Source organism: Panthera uncia, chromosome D1 (genome assembly GCF_023721935.1).
Source record: "Panthera uncia isolate 11264 chromosome D1, Puncia_PCG_1.0, whole genome shotgun sequence".
Classification (NCBI taxonomy): Eukaryota; Metazoa; Chordata; class Mammalia; order Carnivora; family Felidae; genus Panthera; species Panthera uncia.
Window position 1 is genome coordinate 8,169,354 of NC_064808.1, and position 21,688 is coordinate 8,191,041.

General features: G+C 56.6%; 1 protein-coding gene across 1 annotated transcript in view; it reads left to right on the top strand.

The window, feature by feature from the left end:
* Positions 1–1,760: 1,760 nt before the first annotated feature.
* Positions 1,761–21,688, top strand: part of AHNAK (AHNAK nucleoprotein) — a 24,082-nt gene continuing 4,154 nt past the window's right edge. The window contains 5 exon segments of the mRNA XM_049614949.1: positions 1,761–1,970; positions 12,283–12,382; positions 12,690–12,846; positions 13,224–13,411; positions 14,366–21,688. The exon segment at positions 14,366–21,688 is cut by the window's right edge and continues 21 nt beyond it. Of these exon segments, the coding sequence (XP_049470906.1) occupies positions 12,690–12,846; positions 13,224–13,411; positions 14,366–21,688 (7,668 nt within the window). The 5' untranslated portion in view covers positions 1,761–1,970; positions 12,283–12,382.

The following is a 21,688-nucleotide window of genomic DNA, read 5'->3' on the forward strand; positions in this document are numbered from 1 at the left end:
GGGGGGGGGTGCCTGGGTGGCTCAGTCGGTTGAGCCTCCCTCTTTGGCTCAGGTCATGATCTCAGGGTTTGTGAGTTCGACAGTCCCATTCATAGGGCTCCGGGCTGTCAGCGCAGAGCTGAATTCTGATCCTCTGCACCCTCTCTCTGCCCCTCCCCCGCTCACACTATCTCAAGAATAAACAAACATTTAAATAAGGCAGGTTCTAGGGAAGGTGTACAGAACAAAATTGAGAGGGTGCTTCTTTAGAAATCCTGGGTCTATGGCTGTGTTTGTGATGTGTGTGGTGGGACTGCCTCTGCCATGGGTTTGAGTCCCTATCTACGTGTGTGTATGTGTGTGTGTGTGAGTGAGAGAGAGAGAGAGAGAGAGAGAGAACGTTCTTGCACACAGGAGCAAGTTAGAGACAGTAGACATAGACACAGACATAGAATGCTAGTGCCCAAGTCTCTGCTTTGTCTGTCTTTGCATGTCGATGCCTGTCTGAATGTCTACACATGTGTCTCCACCTTTCCGTGTCCATTGTATGAGTCTGCACGGCTATGGCTCCTTTGCTATGTCTTCCCTCCCCCACCGCCTGTACCCTGTGCTGGTAACTGGACCTGGGACACAGCCCCCAGGGCTGGCAGCAGAGTTGGCTGCTGGGTATTTTTAGCCTGTAAACATGTTTGCCATTTCAGAGGACAGGACCGCAGGTCTCAGCCCTAGCCCACTCATGATCTTGCAGCGAGGAGGGAGCTCCTGCCTGGAGCCAGGTCTTCTCCTGGACCCCCCAGCCTGGGGTCTCCCTTCCTCAGCATTCGGGAAGGAAGGAAAGCTTCCTCGATGCGGGTAGTGGGTGGCCGCCTAGGAGGAAGGATAAGAGGAGTCGTCGGGGGAGAAGAGAATGGGAGGTGGAAGGGGACTGCGTAGCGCCAGAAGGCCCCCCTGCACCCCATCATTAAGCGGTTAATAAAATCTCATGGAGTTAGAAGTGGCTGTGGGAAATCGCAGTAAATCTGGAAACAGCGTCCTTCCAAGTGGGGAGGTGGGGGAGGGACTCGGATAAGAAATGGTAGGTAGAGGAAAGGCGGGCGCTCCGGCCTGCAAGGAGTCTGCAGACGGGGGGGGGGGGGGGGGGGGGGGGGGGAGGCTGCCGGCCTGACTCCCATGTCGCTGCAGCGGCCGGAGCAGCACCGTGGTGCGTGAGGCCCTGGTGACTCCACGTGGGCACCCTAACTCCAGGGGTGGGGCCAGCGTCTTCAGACCGGCTTTGTGGGGGGAGGGGCTGGGGGCCCTCCGAAGGGGGCGAGGCGAGAAATGGGCGCGGCTGCCTGGAGCTCAGGAACTGAGTGAGGAGGAGACAGGGGCCTGGAATTTGAAGTGTAGGTTCCTGGGTTGAGAGAAAACTCAAAAGGTCCGCGCCAGGCTGGAGGTCGCGGCCGAATCACTCAAGCCCCCCAGCCGCTCCCGCAAAATGAGCTGATTCGCGGTTCTAGCTGGGAGGATGAGCCTTGGGGAGCTTCGAGGAGTTTCTGGCCGAGGAGACCACACACTGCATACGTTGGGGGTAGATCCAGGCACGCGCCAGGGCCGGGGGCACTAGATGGGGGCAGGGTAAGGCAGCCCCTCGGACGTGCGGCGCCCCCACGTCCCTGCGACCCCCAGTGGCCCCCCCCACCCCCACCCCGGCAGCCCGCTCCCGGGTCCTTGTAGGGTCGGCCCCCGCTCGCCAGTCCCAGCCCCAGTCCGGCCCCGCCCGGCCCCGCCCTCTCCCCACTGCTCGGGGCAGACCCGCCCGCCGGAGCCGGAGTTACAAGAGCCGCCTCCGCGCGCGGGGGCCCGGCCACTCGGAGCAGCTCCGCCGCGGGGACTGCACCGCCCGCCCTGCCGGACCCGCCCCGACCGGGGCTCGCCGCCTGCAGCAGCCGCAGCACCGCGACCTGGGGCCCCGCGCGGGCTATGGCTGTGCCTTGGGGCTGAGCGCGCAGGTAGGGGCACGGGGCGCACCGCGGCGCCGCGGGAACAGGACTCCGCGAACGCGCGAGGGGAGGTGGGCTGCAGGGTTTGGGGCGCTTCCTCTTGGGCCAGGCGCGCTGCGAGGATTCAAACGGCGTGGAGCAAGCTAGACAGCCCCGGGTCGCGCGGGCAGGCGACGCGTCGCGTCGCGTCGCGCCCTGGGAGCCGAACTGCGCCTCCGGAGGTGGGGCGCAAGTTGGGCAAAGTTGGAAAATCGCCCCGAAGCGCGCTTTGCTCCAGTCCTTATTTCTCTCGAGGGCTGATTGTTAGTTCTACTGCCCGGCAGGGAGCCCTGTTCCTGGTCCGGGGGCCCCTGTCCCATCCCCTCCTTCTCTTTGGGGCGGTGGCTCAGCGCACTGCTGTAGCTCCTATTCCGTGTTTACTGGAGAAGTTTCCGAGGTCGCCGCCGCGGCCCCTTGGCCCCTCCCGGAGCCCCCGCGCTCCCGCGCCCCCTCCGCTGTCCCTCCCCGCTCCCCACACCTCCGCCTCTAACTTCGCGTCCGGAGTCCTCCCGGCCCCACCCAGTTCTGTACCACCGGCCTCTCCCTTTCTCAGCCCCCCTCCAGCTGCCCCGCCCTAGTCTGGCCGCTCCGCGTTCCCGGCTCCAGAAGACTCCCTGCTTCCTCCGGGGCGGCGCTGCCTGGACATTTGCAGCGCGCCCCCCGGCGGGAAGGGTGGGAGTGGGGGTGGGGGGCGTAATTAGGGAGATTCCAGCACTGGGGTGGGCGGGGGGGGGGGGGGCGGTGTGGCGGCCCGGCCCTCGGGACCGCCCCTTCCCCTTCGGGGGCGGTGCGCTCTCCCCCACCCCACTCCCAAACTCGTCGGGGCGGGATGGCCCCCGCCCCAGCGCCTGGCTCGGCGCCAGCAGCCTGAGGAATGTGGTGGTTGGAGCCGCTGACTAATTCAAACCAGAACTCGGGGAGGAGTGGTGAGGGGCAAAGGGGAGGAGGGGAAGGGGCTGTGTGTGGGAGATGGGGGCAGGAGCGGGGCCCCGCGTAGGAGGAGGGCTTCGCTGCGCTCTCTGGACCCTCCACTCCAGCGGTGCGCTCTTGGAGAGAGGGTTGGGGGACGAGGTCCTGCCACGGAGTTGGAAAGGCTGAGTGCTTAGGGTGTGTTCGGAGAGCGGTGTTATGTAAGGCTTTCCCATGCAGGGAGAGGGTGTGCAGTGTGTGAGGGCCTGGCCCTCCCCTGGCTGGGCTGGGCGCCCCCTGCAGTGCCAGGGCCGGGGATGTGGGGGCGCAGCCCTGGGCGGAGCTGGCCGCGAGGGACACGTGGGGTCTGAGCAGGCCTGGCTGTGCCCCCCTTGCGTGGGAGGGGAGCCGAGTGGGCAGAGGGGGCAACTCAGGGCTCTAGTTGGGCGCCTGCACCCACAACGTGGCCACGGAGAATTGTGTGCGTGGTGTGTGTGCTCTCGCCTTTCACTGGGTGTGGCTGCAGAGGGGTGGTGGTGAGGTGCCCCGAGGGAGTTTGCGCGGTGGCCGCTGAGAGCCCTGCTCTGTGTAGTGGATTTGTGGAAAGGCAGGGTGGGATCATCCCATGGCAGTGGGGTCCTTGGAGAATGACCTGGCGTTTTGGAGGAAGAAGGACTAGATATTTACCTCTGTGTCCGCAGCACAGCGCTGGGCTCCCAATAATTGGTTTTGAAACAGTTCCTTCTTTAGAATCCAGCCTCCGATGACAGGGTTCACCTGCCCTTCCTTGCACTGCCCGGCACTGGTAGGGGCTGGGTTGATGTTGTGAGGCATAGTGACAGTGTGGGGCTGTAGTGACAGGTGAAGGCACGGGAGTGGGGGGGCGGGAAAGAGGAAGAGATTGAAGATGCCTTGGAAGGCGTTTTCAGGCCTCCACACCTATGCTGCCCCAAAACCGGGGGAGCAGGGTCCGCTTTCATTTTCCTCTCTCCGCTGCCCCCCAGGAGGGAAATCCCTGGAGCTGGGTGTGGCCCTCACTTCCTTTCCGAAGCTGAATGGGGAAGCTTCCTTCTACTTGGCCCAAAGGGATTGATGGGTTGGGCCAGCCCTTGGTAGGCAGAGTGTGCAGAGTGGGGAGCAGAAGGGCACCCCAGGCTTAGGGGGCACTTCCTTGCTCTGAGCTGTGAGCTGTGGTTGGAAGGAGGTGGGGGGGGGGCGGGGTAGGAGAGGACTTGGGATCTTGAAAACTGGGCTAGCAGAGGACACAGGGTCTGCAGGGTTCGAAATGGGGATCAGGGGGTGTTCTAAGCTCCTCTGTAAAGTCTTGTCGTTAGGAGATTACATGCAGAGACACTGGTCATTGAACAAGGACACATAGGGAGCCACGTAAGTCGTGCGGGGCTTACTGCTGCTGACATGGAGACCCTTAGCAATGGCTCAGGGTCCTGGTCTGGGCAGTTCCTTGAAGAGCTAACCCCACAGAGCTGAGGACTCGTACCAGCCGGACTTGGTTCAGGGTCCTGAGGCTACAGGTCCAGGGCCCAGGGTGGGACAAGAGAGAGTAAACCATGGGAGACTCGTGGAGACGGGAGGGGGTGGGGGAAGGCCAGCAGCAGACAAGGGCAGGGAATGGTATGGGGGTCTCCGGGATCACCTGAACAGGGAGGCCCTGGGTGGAGGTGCCCAGGCATTGCCAGGCTGGATTCCTTGGCTCAGCTCGGAATTGGCTGGCAGGCCCTGGTGGAGCATGCTACCCAGAGCCTGAGCAGCTGGTTTGAGAGGTTGGGGCAAAGCTGTGGGGGCGGAGGGGTGTGTGGGGCTCTGGGGTGTGGTCACTAACCTTCCTTAGAACTTGGGAACCGCCTGGGGACAGACAGGCATACCAGGAGAGCTAATCCTACTCTTCATGGGAACCCTCCCACTGCTGGCTCTCCCTACCACCCCCCCCCCCCCCCCCCGCCCCAGCGCCCCCAGGTTTCTCTCCCTGGAGGTGGTAAGCCTGTGCATGCCCTGTGCACGCGAGGAGAGGAAGGCAGGTGGCTGCTGGGGAGGGTTTAGAATGTGCTGGTTTCAGTCGGGTGGGGGCCAATGTCTAGGGCCTTTTGGTGTTTCTTTGTCCCCCATGGGCTTCATCCAGGCCCCCTGGGGAGCTGGCATGTCCCTGGTCTCTGCCCATCCCTGCTGGGCTCCCAGGCCTTCCGGAGCAAGGTCGCTTTCTTCCATGCCTGGCGTGGGGGCTGCGTGGATGGGCCACAGTGGGGCCTAGCAGGAATGAGTATGCACACAGGAGTTTTGAGAGAGCCCCTCTTCCTCACCCTGGCCTCACTTCCCGCCTGTGGGACTGCTGGGCTGTTGTAGCTGGAGGTCTTGCGTCCCAAGCATGGAGGTTTCACTGTGGCCTTGAGTCCCAGTGACCACTAATGTCATAGTGGGGAGGTGTGTGTTATTACCTGTGAGCAGATGGCCCTCTGGCTATGCATGGTGGCCCTGGATGTGTCAGTTTGCTTGCCTGTGGGACTTTTAGGGCAGGGGACAGCAGTGGGACTCTGCCCGGGTAGTGGAGGTTTCATAGGGGCTGGAGGGGCTGCAGATAAGCACTGGAGTCAGTTTCTCCATCCTGGACAGGTTCTGGGCCCTGGAGTTTGCATCCAGAGGCCCTCGGGAGAGTGAGGATAGCTCTGGGAGTAAGGCTGAGTGATGCCGGACGAGGCACTGCACATGGCTGGTCAGGGAGGGGCATCCTGCCCTGTCCCTGGGGGCCAGAGCGGAGGTTCTAGGGGAAGGGGAAGTGCCTGGAGCTGATCCCGGCTTGTGTCCTGGCTGGGATGGGGGGCGGCTCTTTGGCTGCAGAGCCAACCGACCGGCCTGGCCCTGCGCCCCTGCACTAGCGTGGCCTGACCGCTGGGCGGAGAGCTCGCCTGTGGTCGGGGAGTTTCTGCGCCCTCCCGGCTATAACCTTCCCCCAGGGGGAGACGGACTGTTCTTCACCACCCCTGCCCCGCGGAGGGTGCCAGTGCCACCCTTGGAGTTGGTGTCTTCGTCCCGGCAGTCCTGGGTAAAGGCTCTCTCTTCCCTGGCTGTGTGGCCAGGTGCGGGCACTTGGGCTGGATAATGTGCTCCTGGCCCCAGGCCCGTCACAAGGAGGAGAGTCCCTCTGGGTCAGGGGAGGAAGAGGGAATCTCCCTCCCCGCTGAACGTGAGAACTTGGAGCTCGCTGGGGAGTTGGGGGGGTGGGTGGGAGGAAGCAGCGCACCGATGGCCGATGGCCGGGAGAGAAGTGGAGAAAGGTGTCATGGGGGAAGCCAGTGGGCAGCTGGCTGGTGGGGTAGGAGTGGGGATGCCCTGGACGTGGAGGTGCAGAAAACTCCCCATGGTGGTGAGGGGCTGACAGGGAGGAGAGGGCTCGAGTGATGAGGTTGGAGGAACTTCCTCCTTGGTGGGAGTCGTGGGCTGGGCTAGTGGCCCAGAGAGCAAGGGAGCAAGGAGATGGGCAGGGGCACACACGCAGAGGGAGACACAGACTCCCGGGCACCGGGGTAACAGGTGTAGGTGCCCTCCGTGATGGGCAGGGCCTGGGGCTTCCCAGGCCAGGTGTCTGCTGGGAGAGGGTGAAGGCAGGGGTTGTGGCCCCGCTCAGGGCTGTGAAGGGTGGAGAACAGGGCTGATGAGCGTCTGTGTGCACACGCGCTGTGTGCGTGCCCTCGTTTTTCTCGGAATGTCTCTCCATACGTGGCAACTGCATACACGGAGGCTCATTTGGAGGCTTGGGCCCTGGGAGAGATGCCACCCCTGTTTGTCCTTGTGCCTCTGGGATGAGGGTCTGCCTGTGGTGTCTGTTCCCAGTGAGTGGAAATATTTGCCTTGCCTTACCGGTGCCTTTCTCTAGAGTGGGTCTTAGGCTGCCCAAGCCCCAGAGGGGACGATTCTCTTGGCCTTCGCTTGCTGGGGCCCGGGAGAGTCTACAGGTGGGCTGGATCTGTGTAGCTCAGGATTGCTGACTTGTGGGGACATGGCCTCAATGAGCCCCGGAACCCAAAGGCCCCTCAGATCCTGGGCTGTAGGATGCCTGGGTCTCTGCCCATCTGAGTTTGCTGTCCCCAAGCTGTTGGCCAGGAGGTGGCCGGTGTGTGGGCAAAGGAGGCTGGTGGCCTCTCGCCCTCCCTCCTATGCTTCTGGCCCTTGAAAGCCACCTGAAAGGTGTCACTGCTGTCTGGGCGAATCTCCCGCTGCTCCCTGGGTCTCTGGGTCCCCTCCAGTAATCTCAGTCCCTCCCTCTCTTGGGGGTAATGCCCCTCGCACCTCATGTCCCTCTAGATGTGCAGAGAGGCCTCTCCATCTTCCTGGGGGCGTCTCTCTGGCCCTCCTCCTCCAGCCCAGGTCTCTGTTTTCTGTGTATCTCTGTCGTGCATCTTTCTCTGTGGTTTCTCATCCTGTGTGTGTATTTTTTTGTGCCCTCCATCCCTCCGCCTCGCTAAAGACCGTTTGCTTTGGAGTCACAGAGTTCTAGAAACCCAGGCTTGCATCTCAACTCTAGCTTATCCTTGGGGCAGTCATCTTACCTCTGGGGACCTGTTGCTGCGTCTCTAAAACCAGGACAATTAATTATTAATCACACAGGGCCGTGACTGGGATCGAATGAGACCCCAGGCGTGGAACCACAGCACGGAACCTGGCACACCCCAGGAGCTCTGCAGAATTCTCTTTCCCCTGCTCTGTTGGAGGTTTTCGCTCTACGCGGAGCTTTTTCTTCCTCTTGGCTGCTTAGTGTTTAGGAGCGTAGATTCCCCCCCTCCCCCCCACCGGGTGTGTCTCTTTTTTTGTCGCATATCCTACCCCCTCATCCTATTTTCAGCGTTTGGGACTTTCCCTCTGGTAGAGGTCTCTACCTTGGGTGTGAGTCATTTCGTTCTGTTCTTCGTAGCTTGGGGAATAGCTCTCCCTGCCTTGTGGGTATGGTGCATCTGATCGCTAATGCGCATGCCGCTGGGCTGGCTAGAAGGTCCGCTGCTCTTAGCGTCCTCCCCACAGTGGGCGGGAGTGCCATCGCCGGTGTCCATCCTTTGGGGGACAGATACTCAAACTTGCGCTCCTTCCGGTGTGCAACTTGTCTTCAGGTTTGGTGCATGGAGGCATCGGGGCCCATGGACCTATCTTGGGGAGTGTGTGTCTTATGGTTCCTGTCATCTTGACATTGACGCCGGTGGCAAGGCTGTTTTTGGCCGTAGCAGCGATTAGGCTGGACTCCCCCTCCCCCCCGCCCACGCTGACTTCATGCTGGCTTTTGGGAGGAAGAGGCTCTGTTCCCTAAGGGCAGTGGGGGAAGGACGCTCCTCTGGATGTCACCCCTGCAGAGACCCTCTGCCCTGGGCATGGAGTCCGCTACCTGGATCCGCCAGGGTCTTGTCCCCAATCCACAGAGGTGCTGCACATCCTCTTTGCAGTTTTGAATTGACAGGACAGCCTCGTTCTTCTCTCGCTGCTTCTGGCCCGCGTCATGGTGTGTGTGTCCCTGCAGCCTTGATCTCTCAGCCTTACGGATGGAGCAGACTTACCTCTCTCTGACTTCCAAGCAGTCCACTGCCTTAGCGGGTCTCCACTCCAGTCCCTCCCATCACGAAGGATACTGTAAGCCAGTGTCAGGTGGGCCTCGGGGTAGGGAGCTGGCAGATGGGGGGTCCTGGGGCCCCAACACTCTCCCGTTCTCACTTCTCTGGACCTCGCCTTCCCCTTCTGTAAATACCAGCCGGTGCTGTCCCACAGGACTTCCGGCGGTGCCGGAAGTGTTCCACATCTGCCCTGTCTAACGTGGTGACCCTTGTGTGGTTGTTGAGCTCTTGAAATGTGACTATTGCAAGCAATGAGCTAAAATTTTAATTTAGTTTAATTATTTTATTTTATTAAAATATTTTTATGTTACTTTTAACATTTACATCCAGATTAATTAGCATATAGTGTTAAAATACGTTTTTAATGTTAATTTATTTTGAGAGAGAGAGAGAGAGACAGAGCACGAGCAGGGGAGGGACAGAGAGAGAGGGAGACCTAGAATCTGAAAGCAGGCTCCAGGCTCCGAGCTGTCAGCACAGAGCCCAATGCGGGGCTCGAACCCACAAACCTCGGGATCATGACCTGAGCCGAAGTCGCACTCTTAACCGACGGAGCCACCCAGGCACCCAAATTAATTTTTTCAACGTTTATTTTTTTATTTTTGAGGGAGAGAGAGAGGGAGAGAGAGTGTGGGGGAGGAGCAGAGAGAGAGAGAGAGAGAATCCCAAGCTGTGAGCACAGAGTCCGATGCTCGATCTCACAAACCGTGAGAGTTGGACACTTAACTGACTGGGCCACCCAGGCGCCCCTTAATTTAAATTAATTTAAATATAATTTAAATTAAGGCAGCTACCATATTGATAGCATGGCTTTCAGATGTCTTCCAGCTCCAAAGACTTAGGAATCTCTGCTGAATGTGCAGAATTTCCCAAAGTTCCAAAGACCCTCCTTTGGGTAACCGCAGGGCAGGGCCCTCAGCGCCCCAGGGGAAGCCTGGCGTTGCCTGACTCGTGTGGGAAAAGAAGGGACCATCTATCTGGGCTTGGTACAAGCTCCAGGGGTGTGGGAGAGACTGGGAGCAGGGACTCAAATGCAAAAAACAGACCCTTGCCACCGTGGTCTCGAATCCCACACTAGCATCCCTATGTCCAGCCACCTGAATGGGCCAGGGCAGGTGGGAGGGGAGGGTGCTGGTCCTGGCTGTGCCAGAAGGAGAGCCCTGAGCCTGGGTAGTCAGTGGGTGCCCTGCCAGGGCCAGCCTACAGCCCTGGGTCCAAGCGGCTCCTGTTCTCACGGGCTGTGGAGGCTTCACCTTCGAGATGGCTCTCTCCCCTCACTAGCCGCCAGGCCTGAGGTGCAGAGAGGGTCCCTCCTGAGCCTCTGAGCTGTGCTTCTGGGGACACCTGGCCTGTCTCCACTGGAGCCCCGGCCCCTCTGTCACCAAGGGGTCTGGCCAACGAAGCACTTTGTCTATCTGGTTTTAGGCGTGACCCTTTGCATGTCTGGAGCTGTTTCGGCCCCAGTGACTCACTGGGGAAGGAGGGAGGGTGGGGCTGAGCTGTGGGCGAGGGTGAGCTGGCTCGTGTTCCCCCCCCACCCCCCCTTCGCTGGCTGCTGGCTCAGGATCAGGATGCTGGGCAGAGAAAAGGGGCCCTGCTCGAGGAGGAAGAACGGGGTGCTAAGGTGGTTGGTGGCTTCAGAGGTCAGAGAAGCCCTCAGGCTGGAAGCCTTTCCCATCCCTGCCCTGCCTGGCTCCCTGTCTGCAGGGCTGGCTTCCTGGGGCTGGCCGCTGGGCGAAGCACCTTTAAGTTGCAGCTTCGCTGTTCCGCGTGACTTCCTGTGGTGGCTCCTCTGTTTGGCATTTCTGCTCCTCCGGAGGGATGGTGATTCCCCAGCTCACACCTGTGCCCACAGGCCACTCACTGTCAGTGGCTCTGCTCGCCTCCTAGGCGGCACCCGTGTCGTAAATACTGCCTGTATGAGTTCAGGGGGTGGAGGACTGGGGTCTCTGTGGTTGTCTACCCCCCCACCCCGTGCTGTGATCTGCCTGACACCACAACTGCTAAGTGCCCAGGAGTTTCCAAGAGACACAATCCCGTCCTCAGAGGCAAACTCTTAACACTTTCAAGAAAGCTGGTAAAGGGGCGCCTGGGTGGCTCAGTCGGCCGGGCATCCGACTTCGGCTCAGGTCATGATCTCACGGTTCGTGAGTTCGAGCCCCGCGTCGGGCTCTGTGCTGACAGCTCGGAGCCTGGAGCCTGCTTCAGATTCTGTCTCTTCCTCTCTCTCTGCGCCTCCCCCACTCACGCTCTGTCTCTGTCTCTCTCTCTCTCAAAAATAAATATTAAAAAAAAAAGAAAGCTGGCAAATTAGAGGTTCGCTTTGCCCCTTTCTTTCCTTTTATATTTCATCCCCCAATCCCCGAGAAGGCTCATAAACCTTCTGGAACGTTCTGAGGCTAAATGGGTCACACCCAGAGCACCTTGCTCGTAATTTATATCCGGGACAGGAACTGAGTCTTTTAAATCTCCCCATCTGGCACACGGAGCGCATTCAGTGAACGTGGCGAGGAGCCGCGAGGGAAGTTGGCTAACGATCTAATGTGGCGTGGAGCGCGGGGCTCTGCTGTCCGTCCCTTGCTGGTCTTCTCTGCCGTGTCTGGTACAGTGTTCCACTTACAAGACGCTATCAGTATGCGTGTATTTATCGGCTGGTTGACTAATTCCTGAATGTAAACAGCTTCAGGGTGGGGCTTTGGGTGAGGCTCTGAGTGGTTTTTAGCATCCCCAACTTGGTTTCACAGACCATGCTTCGGGGTGACGCTGCCACCACCATTCTGTGTGGGTGGCTGTGGGCCATGGCTGTATCCAGAGGCCCGCCTCGTGTCTTCCCAGGGCACCTCTGCAGCTGACAGCTCATCCTGTGGCCAGAGGGCATCTTTGCTCCTGAGTGCCCGCACCTATGGGGCCCTGGCTCAGCGCCCGGTGTGGGCAACCAGATGAGCCCTGACTCACCGTGTCCCCGAGGTGGCTTAGCTGTATTCAGGCCTCTCGGGCGTGGGCTGGCTCCAGGGGGGTTTGGGGCTTCTTTTTTCTCAGCTGCTGTGCCTGGAACTCCCAGCTGGTGAGGGTTCCCCTGGTCCTAAGGACTGGGTTAGACCGGGTGAGCCAGTGTCACTGTCACAGGGGAAGGAGGGCACCACTGTTCCTGTTTTCAGGGCCGCCACGGGCCCCCAGTGCTGGAGGCCCCGAGAAGGGGTGACCGCTGCAGACCCGATGCGGTGTAGGGGGAGAGAGCTGCGGACTCAGAGCCCGAGCAGAGTGGTGCTCTCGCTGTGGACTCCGGGCGCGCTGCCCTCCCCCCTCCCCCCCGCAATCTCAGTCTCTCCGTCTACAAAATGGGGACGGTAACGTTTCCCTCCTGGAGCTGTTCTAAAGAACCCACCGAGGACGGTGTGTATCGAGCTCGTGTGCACCAGAACTTTTCACACACGCGCTCTCTCTCCTCCAGCCCTCCGGGAGATCCTATATCGTCTCCATTTTCACAGATGAGGAAATGGATGTTCAGGGAAGTTGAGTGACTTGGCCAGGGTCACACACACAGCTGGGAAAGATGCAGAGCCAGGGTTGATAGCTAAGTCTGGCCTCCCCTAATCCCCCTCTCTGTGATCCCAGGCTGGAGAGCCACGTAGGAATGGAATGATGACAGTGGGGAAGGTTAAGGTTTTGGTCTGGCCCAGAGAGCAGAACACTCCACCATCTCTTACGGTCGGGGTGCCGAGCAAGCCAGTTGTTGAGGGCGAGTGTCCTTGTCCGCTTTTCCCTAGGCCCTGTGACCGAGATTCCCGACGACGAGAGACTGAGAAGACAGGAAGGAGGGGCGGGCTCCTGGCAAGGCATCCGCTCCTGAACTGAGTCCTGCAAAAGGTCCGTGGGAGGGAGGGTGTGATGGAGGGGATGGGCAGGGGAAGGGAGGGACCCTGTGTGGCATGGGAGGCAGGGCCCTGGGTGGAAGGGATGAGGGGCTGGCTACCTCCGAAGTCGGTTGCCACCAGTGTGCACTTTCCGTATCCTCTGCGGTGCCTTGGGAACATTCCACAGTGGACACGGGCCCCTCGGAGACGCTGCTTCACTCCCTGGGAGCTCCCAGCACCAGAGATCTTTGGCTTTCTCATCTCCTCATACCCCCTGAGCCCCCACTTGTCCTGAGCCCCGTTTCCTTACCTCACCCCAGATGGAGAAGGAGGAGGAGACGACCCGGGAGCTGTTGCTGCCCAACTGGCAGGGCAGCGGCTCCCATGGGCTGACCATTGCCCAGAGGGACGACGGCGTCTTTGTGCAGGAGGTGATGCAGAACTCCCCTGCGGCCCGCACTGGGGTGGTCAAGGAGGGTGAGTCACCTCAGGGTGCGGGCTGGGTGCTGGAGTGGGGTGGAGGAGGGTGGCGGACGGAAGGGCACCGTCCCGGCGGCATCAGGGTGGTCGGTACCCGAGCCCTGCCCTCCTCTGCCCCCACTGGGGCAGGCGGTGACGTAGGGCGGTGGAGACGTAGTCCCTAGTCCTCACCCCACTGCTCACGAGCTCTTTCACTTCGGACAAATCAGTTGGCCTCCCTAAGCCTCAGTTTCTTCATCAGTGCAACGTGTATTATGGTGGTCGGACATGCGTTAAATTAAGTCAGTTCGAGGGCCCAGTGCGTGGTGGTTGTGTGCTGTTTCCCTGAGACCCTGGGTGGGGGTCTCACCAGCTTCTCGCTCCTCCCTGCTCAGGGGACCAGATTGTGGGTGCCACCATCTACTTTGACAACCTGCAATCAGGAGAGGTGACCCAGCTGCTGAACACCATGGGGCACCACACCGTGGGCCTGAAGCTTCACCGCAAGGGCGACCGCTCCCCTGAGCCTGGCCAGACCTGGACCCACGAAGTCTTCAGCTCCCGAAGCTCCGAGGTGGTTCTGGTGAGTGCCTCGGCGGCTTTTCTGCGCCCCGAGTTCCCCCTGGCCATGCCGACCTGCTGGCCACTTCCTGAGCCTTGTGCCTGCCTGCCGGACCTCTCTTGTGGTGACTTCCCCTACTTTCTCTCTTGTGCGTTCTCTGATGAACCAGTCTGTGTGTTCCTGTTTGTGTCTGGTGTGCGGCTGATGTTGCCCCGAAAGTCTCCCGTCAGACTCTTCAGAGCCCCACAGCGTGGGAACCCACTCACGCTGTCTGGTCCTAGATGCCAGGAGGAAGGTCAGCTGTTCTGTAAGAATCTTCGAAATAGCCTCACAGGTGCCTCACAGGCAGGCAGTTTTCAACTTCCAGAGGCCTGGACTCGTCTGTGAGTCAGAGGCTGGGCGGCAAAGTGCCTGAGGGACGTTTCTTTGCTCCTTCTGCCGGCTTCTTTATTTAACACGTAATGGGTCCTCGAAGTGACAGTGTTAACCCCAGCACACTGAGTCTCAACAAACGCTTTCTTGAGAGGTCCCTGAGAGAATTCCCCCTGCTGATTAAGTAAGCCAGTGAGTCGAGAGGATTAAGTAAGCCAGAGTGAGTCGAGAGTCGGGAGCCTAAAGGGTGAAGTCCACACGGAGATGGTCACCCAGGAGGCATCCCCGGCCCTTGACAGGCCCATCTGAATCTAGAATGGATTGTAAATCTTCCATCCACACAACGCAGCCGTCTACCCCGCTCCTCTCCCCGTGGCTTTTGCTTCCCGGAGTTTCCCCGAATAATTTGTTTTCCTCCTGTGAGGTGGCCGTCAGCCCCTTTCTTCAGCCCCCTTTGCTCTGCCCCAGGAGGCTCCGTGGGTCTCCGTTCTGGTCCCAGCTTCTTTGGGAAACAGGCAGCCATGTTGTCGGCTGGGCTGTGGCCGGGCGTCTGTGACTCGGGCAGACCCTGCTTCAACCTCTGCCGGGCGTGTCTTTCTGCAGAGCGGGGATGATGAGGAGTACCGGCGCATCTACACCACGAAGATCAAGCCTCGGCTGAAGTCGGAGGATGGCGTAGAAGGGGATCCCGGGGAGACCCAGAGCCGCACCATCACAGTGACTAGAAGGGTCACGGCCTACACTGTCGACGTGACAGGCCGTGAAGGTGCCAAGGACATCGACATCAGCAGCCCTGAGTTCAAGATCAAGATTCCACGGCATGAACTGACTGAAATCTCCACTGTGGATGTGGACACCCACCCTGGCAAGACAGTGATCAGACTGCCCTCGGGCTCGGGGGCAGTGTCTCCGACCACAGGCTCTGTCGCGGACATCCGAGCGGGGTCCGTTTCCGCTTCGGTACCAGAGCTCCAAGGTGCTGGCCCCTCGAAGCTCCAGGTCACCATGCCTGGGATAAAGGTGGGAAGCCCAGGCGTCAGCGTCAGTGCGAAGGGCTTGGACTTGGGTGGCAAAGGAGGGGCCCAAGTTCCAGGAGTGGACATTTCGTCTTCTCTTGGGGGTGGGGCAGTAGAGGTGCAGGACCCATCTCTTACGAGTGGCAGTAATGGGAAAATTAAAATTCCCACTCTGAAAGTGCCAAAATTTGGTGTCCCAACGGGGCCTGAGGGCCAGGTGCCAGTGGGAGAGTTGAGTGTTTCTGCACCTGAATTCTCTGCGGGGCACAAGGGAGGCAAGCCAGGCCCGACCATTGGTGGGAGCATCCAGACCCTTCAGCTCGAAGTCAGTGCTCCTTCTGCCAGTATTGAGGGGCTTGAGGGGAAGCTGAAAGGCCCCCAAATCACTGGGCCATCACTTGAGACTGGTCTAGGCCTGAAAGGTGCCAAGTCACAGGGGAGCATCGGGGTGGATGTCTCTGTGCCCAAGATTGAGGGCACCATCACTGGCTCCAATGTGGAAGTTCAAGCCCCTGACGTTGATATTCACGGGCCTGGGGGCAAACTGAATATGCCCAAGATGAAAGTTCCCAAATTCTCTGTATTAGGTTCTAAGGGAGAGGGAGCTGGCATTGATGTGACAGGTGCAGTGACTCTTCCTGGGGTCTCTGGGAACGTCAGTCTGCCTGAAGTTGCTGCCGGGGGGCTGGAAGGGAAGGTGAAGGGTACGAAAGTCAAGACTCCTGAAATGATTATTCAAAAACCTAAAATCTCCATGCAGGATGTGGATCTGAGCCTTGGGTCTCCTAAACTGAAAGGAGATATTAAGGTTTCTGCGCCTGGGGTGCACGGTGATGTTAAGGGCCCTCAAGTGGCAGTGAAAGGCGCCAAAGTGGACATAGAGACACCTAGCCTTGAGGGGACTTTGACAGGACCCAAGCTTAGTAGTCCTTCTGGGAAAACAGGCACCTATGGGATCTCTATGGCAGATGTAGACTTAAATGTGACTGCCCCTAAAGTGAAAGGGGGTGTGGACGTTGTACTCCCAAAAGTAGAAGGGAAAGTCAAAGTCCCTCAAGCTGACATCAAAGGACCCAAAGTGGACGTCAGGGCCCCAGATGTGGAAGTGCATGGCCCAGAATGGAACCTGAAAGTGCCCAAGTTCAACGCTCCAGGAGTTGGAGGGGAAGGCCCAGATGTAGATGTGAAACTACCCAAAGGAGATGTCAGTATTTCAGGGCCCAAGGTCAACGTGGAGGCCCCAAATGTCAACGTAGGGGGCCTGGGAGGCAAACTTAAAGGCCCTGATATTAAGCTGCCTGAAGTCAGTGTCAAGACACCAAAGATCTCCATGCCTGATGTAGATTTACATGTTAAAGGCCCAAAGGTAAAAGGAGAATATGATGTAACATCCCCAAAACTTGAAGGAGAACTGAAAGGCCCCAAAATGGACATTGATGCCCCGGATGTGGATGTTCATGGCCCAGACTGGCATCTGAAGATGCCCAAGATGAAAATGCCCAAATTCAGTGTTCCAGGGCTCAAAGCGGAGGGCCCAGAAGTGGATGTGAATCTTCCCAAGGCTGATGTGGACATTTCTGGGCACAAGGTGGATGTTAGTGGTCCAGATGTGAGCATTGAGGGACCAGACGGGAAATTGAAGGGACCTAAGTTCAAGATGCCCGAGATGAATATCAAAGCCCCGAAGATCTCCATGCCAGATGTGGACTTACATCTGAAAGGCCCTAAGGTAAAAGGAGAATACGATGTCACAGTGCCAAAAGTTGAAGGTGAGATCAAAGTTCCTGATGTTGAACTTAAAAGTGCCAAAGTGGATATTGATGCTCCAGATGTTGATGCTCACGGCCCAGACTGGCACCTGAAGATGCCCAAAATGAAAATGCCCAAGTTCAGCATGCCTGGCTTCAAAGCAGAGGGCCCAGAAGTGGACGTGAACCTGCCCAAGACAGACGTTGACATCTCAGGACCCACAGCGGACATTGAAGTTCCAGATGTGAATATTGAAGGACCCGAAGGAAAGCTGAAGGGTCCCAAGTTTAAGATGCCTGAAATGAATATTAAGGCCCCAAAGATCTCTATGCCTGATGTAGATTTGCATATGAAAGGTCCCAGGGTAAAAGGAGAATATGATGTTACAGTGCCAAAGCTGGAAGGGGAACTCAAAGGGCCAAAAGTAGACGTCAGTGCCCCCGATGTTGACGTTCATAGTCCTGAATGGAACCTAAAGATGCCCAAGATGAAGATGCCCAAATTTACCATGCCCAGCCTCAAAGGGGAGGGCCCAGAAGTGGATGTGAACCTGCCAAAGGCTGATGTGGACATTTCGGCACCCAAGATAGATATTAGTGCTCCAGACTTGAGCCTTGAAGGACCAGAAGGAAAGTTGAAAGGTCCAAAGTTTAAGATGCCTGAGATGCACTTCAAAGCTCCTAAGATGACTCTGCCAGATGTTGACTTGGATCTTAAAGGACCCAAAATGAAAGGAAATCTAGATATGTCTGCACCAAAAATAGAAGGTGAAATGAAAGTTCCAGATGTGGACATCAAAGGACCTAAGGTAGACATTAAAGCACCAGATGTGGAAGTCCAAGGTGCAGACTGGAGCCTGAAAATGCCCAAGATGAAAATGCCCAAGTTCAGCATGCCCAGCCTCAAAGGGGAGGGCCCAGAAGTGGATGTGAACCTGCCCAAGGCTGACATTGACATCTCTGGACCCAAGGTGGACATTGAAGCCCCGGACGTGAGCCTTGAAGGTCCAGAAGGGAAGCTGAAAGGCCCTAAGTTTAAGATGCCTGAGATGCACTTCAAGGCTCCCAAGCTCTCCATGCCTGATGTGGACTTACACTTGAAAGGTCCCAAAGTGAAAGGGGATGTGGATGTATCTGTGCCCAAGATAGAAGGTGAAATGAAAGTGCCAGATGTGGACATCAAAGGCCCCAAAGTGGACATTGATGTTCCAGATGTGGATGTTCATGGCCCAGACTGGAACTTGAAAATGCCCAAGATGAAAATGCCCAAATTTAGCGTGCCTGGCTTCAAAGGCGAGGGCCCAGAAGTGGATGTGAACCTGCCCAAGGCTGACATTGACGTATCTGGCCCCAAGGTGGACATTGAAGCCCCAGATGTGAGCCTTGAGGGCCCAGAAGGGAAACTGAAGGGCCCCAAGTTTAAGATGCCTGAGATGCACTTCAAGGCTCCCAAGATGTCCATGCCTGATGTGAACTTGAATCTTAAGGGGCCAAAACTGAAGGGAGATGTGGACGTGTCTGTGCCTGATGTAGAAGGTGAAATAAAAGTGCCAGATGTTGACATTAAAGGGCCCAAAGTTGACATCAGTGCTCCAGATGTGGATGTTCATGGGTCAGACTGGCACCTGAAGATGCCCAAGATAAAAATGCCCAAGATCAGCATGCCAGGTTTCAAAGGAGAGGGCCCAGAAGTGGATGTGAACCTGCCCAAGGCTGACATTGATGTCTCAGGACCCAAAGTGGATGTTGAAGTTCCAGATGTGAATATTGATGGTCCAGATGCAAAAGTAAAAGGTCTTAAATTTAAGATGCCAGAAATGAATATAAAGCCTCAGAAGATATCCATGCCAGATGTTGGTTTGCATTTGAAAGGTCCTAAAATGAAAGGAGATTATGATGTTACAACTCCAAAGGTAGAAGGAGAGATAAAAGCTCCTGATGTTGACATCAAAGGGCCCAAAGTGGACATTAATGCACCAGATGTGGGGGTTCATGGCCCAGACTGGCACCTGAAGATGCCCAAGGTGAAAATGCCCAAGTTCAGCATGCCAGGCTTCAAAGGCGAGGGCCCAGAAGTGGATGTGAACCTGCCCAAGGCTGACATTGATGTCTCTGGACCCAAGGTGGACATTGATGTTCCAGATGTGAATATTGAAGGTCCAGAGGGGAAACTAAAGGGTCCCAAGTTTAAGATGCCAAGCATGAATATACAGACACACAAAATCTCTATGCCTGATGTTGGACTTAATCTGAAAGCCCCTAAACTGAAAACGGATGTCGATGTTTCCCTTCCCAAAGTGGAAGGAGACTTGAAAGGTCCTGAAGTTGACATGAAGGCCCCGAAGATGGATGTGGATGTTGGTGATATTGACATTGAAGGTCCAGAAGGAAAGCTGAAGGGCCCTAAGTTTAAGATGCCTGAGATGCACTTCAAGACCCCCAAGCTCTCCATGCCTGATGTGGACTTACACTTGAAAGGTCCCAAAGTGAAAGGGGATGTGGATGTGTCTGTGCCCAAGATAGAAGGTGAAATGAAAGTGCCAGATGTGGACATCAAAGGCCCCAAAGTGGACGTCGATGTCCCAGATGTGGATGTTCATGGCCCAGACTGGCACCTGAAGATGCCCAAGGTGAAAATGCCCAAGTTCAGCATGCCTGGCTTCAAGGGTGAGGGCCCAGAAGTGGATGTGAACCTGCCCAAGGCTGACATTAATGTGTCTGGCCCCAAAGTGGACATTGATGCTCCTGATTTGGATATTGAAGGACCAGAAGGAAAATTAAAGGGCTCTAAATTTAAGATGCCTAAGTTGAATATCAAAGCTCCTAAGATATCCATGCCAGATGTGGACTTGAATTTGAAGGGACCCAAAGTGAAAGGAGAAATAGATGCTTCCGTGCCTGAACTAGAAGGTGATCTCAGAGGTCCACAAGTTGATATCAAAGGTCCTGGTGTGGATGTGGAGATGCCTGATGTTGACCTGGAATGTCCTGATGCAAAGTTGAAAGGCCTTAAGTTTAAGATGCCCGAGATGCACTTCAAGGCTCCCAAGCTCTCCATGCCTGATGTAGACTTACACTTGAAAGGTCCCAAAGTGAAAGGGGATGTGGATGTATCTGTGCCCAAGATAGAAGGTGAAATGAAAGTGCCAGATGTGGACATCAAAGCCCCCAAAGTGGACATTGATGTCCCAGATGTGGATGTTCATGGCCCAGACTGGAACTTGAAAATGCCCAAGATGAAAATGCCCAAATTTAGCGTGCCTGGCTTCAAAGGCGAGGGCCCAGAAGTGGATGTGAACCTGCCTAAGGCTGACATTGACGTATCTGGCCCCAAAGTGGACATTGAAGCCCCAGATGTGAGCCTTGAGGGCCCAGAAGGGAAGCTGAAGGGCCCCAAGTTTAAGATGCCTGAGATGCACTTCAAGGCTCCCAAGATCTCCATGCCTGATGTGAACTTGAATCTTAAGGGGCCAAAACTGAAGGGCGATGTGGATGTATCTGTGCCAAAATTGGAAGGAGATTTGAAAGGCCCCAGTGTGGATGTGGAGATGCCTGATGTTGACCTGGAATGTCCTGATGCAAAGTTGAAAGGCCCTAAGTTTAAGATGCCAGACATGCACTTCAAGACCCCCAAGCTCTCCATGCCTGATGTGGATTTACACTTAAAAGGCCCCAAAGTGAAAGGGGATGTGGATGTGTCTGTGCCCAAAATAGAAGGTGAAATGAAAGTGCCAGATGTGGACATCAAAGGCCCCAAAGTGGACATTGATGCCCCAGATGTGGATGTTCATGGCCCGGAGTGGCACCTGAAGATGCCCAAGATGAAAATGCCCAAGTTCAGCATGCCTGGCTTCAAAGGCGAGGGCCCAGATGTGGATGTGAACCTGCCTAAGGCTGACATTGACATCTCTGGACCTAAGGTGGACATTGAAGCCCCGGATGTGAGCCTTGAAGGTCCAGAAGGGAAGCTGAAAGGCCCTAAGTTCAAGATGCCTGAAATGCACTTTCATGCCCCTAAGATCTCCATGCCTGATGTTGATTTTAACTTAAAAGGGCCTAAAGTCAAAGGAGACTTTGATGTTTCGGCCCCAAAGCTGGAGGGAGAGTTAAAGGGTCCAGAACTGGATGTGAAAGGCCCCAAATTGGATGTTGACATGCCAGACGTAGCTGTGGAAGGTCCAGATGGAAAATGGAAAAGTCCTAAATTTAAGATGCCGGACATGCACTTTAAAGCTCCCAAAATCTCCATGCCAGACGTCGATTTACACTTAAAAAGTCCCAAGATAAAGGGAGACGTGGATGTTGATGTTCCGAAATTGGAAGGTGACCTCAAAGGGCCAGATCTCAAAGGTGACATCAGTGGGCCAGATATTGACATTGAAGGACCAGAGGGCAAATTGAAAGGTCCCAAGTTCAAGATGCCTGACATGCATTTCAAAGCCCCAAATATTTCTATGCCTGATGTGGACTTAAATTTGAAAGGACCCAAAGTCAAGGGGGATGTTGATGTGTCTGTGCCTGAGGTAGAAGGTAAAATTAAAGTACCAGATGTGAACATCAAGGGCCCCAAAGTAGATATAAATGCTCCTGATGTTCATGGCCCAGACTGGCACCTGAAGATGCCCAAAATGAAAATGCCCAAGTTCAGCATGCCTGGTTTTAAAACAGAGGGCCCAGAAGTAGATGTGAATCTTCCCAAGGCTGACATTGATGTCTCAGGACCCAAGGTTGACATTGAAGTCCCAGATATGAGCATTGAGAGTCCAGAGGGAAAGATCAAAGGGCCTAAATTTAAAATGCCAGAAATGAACATCAAAGCTCCCAAGATCTCGATGCCAGACGTAGATTTACACTTGAAAGGTCCTAAGGTCAAAGGAGATGTGGATGTTTCCCTGCCTAAGGTGGAAGGTGACCTAAAGGGCCCCAAAGTGGACATTGATGCCCCAGATGTGGATATTCAAAGCCCAGACTGGCACCTGAAGATGCCCAAGATGAAAATGCCCAAGTTCAGCATGCCAGGCTTCAAAGGAGAGGGCCCAGATGTGGATGTGAACCTGCCCAAGGCCGACATTGATGTGTCAGCACCCAAGGTGGACATCGAAGGCCCTGATTTTAACATTGAGGGACCAGAGGGAAAGTTGAAAGGTCCCAAGTTCAAGATG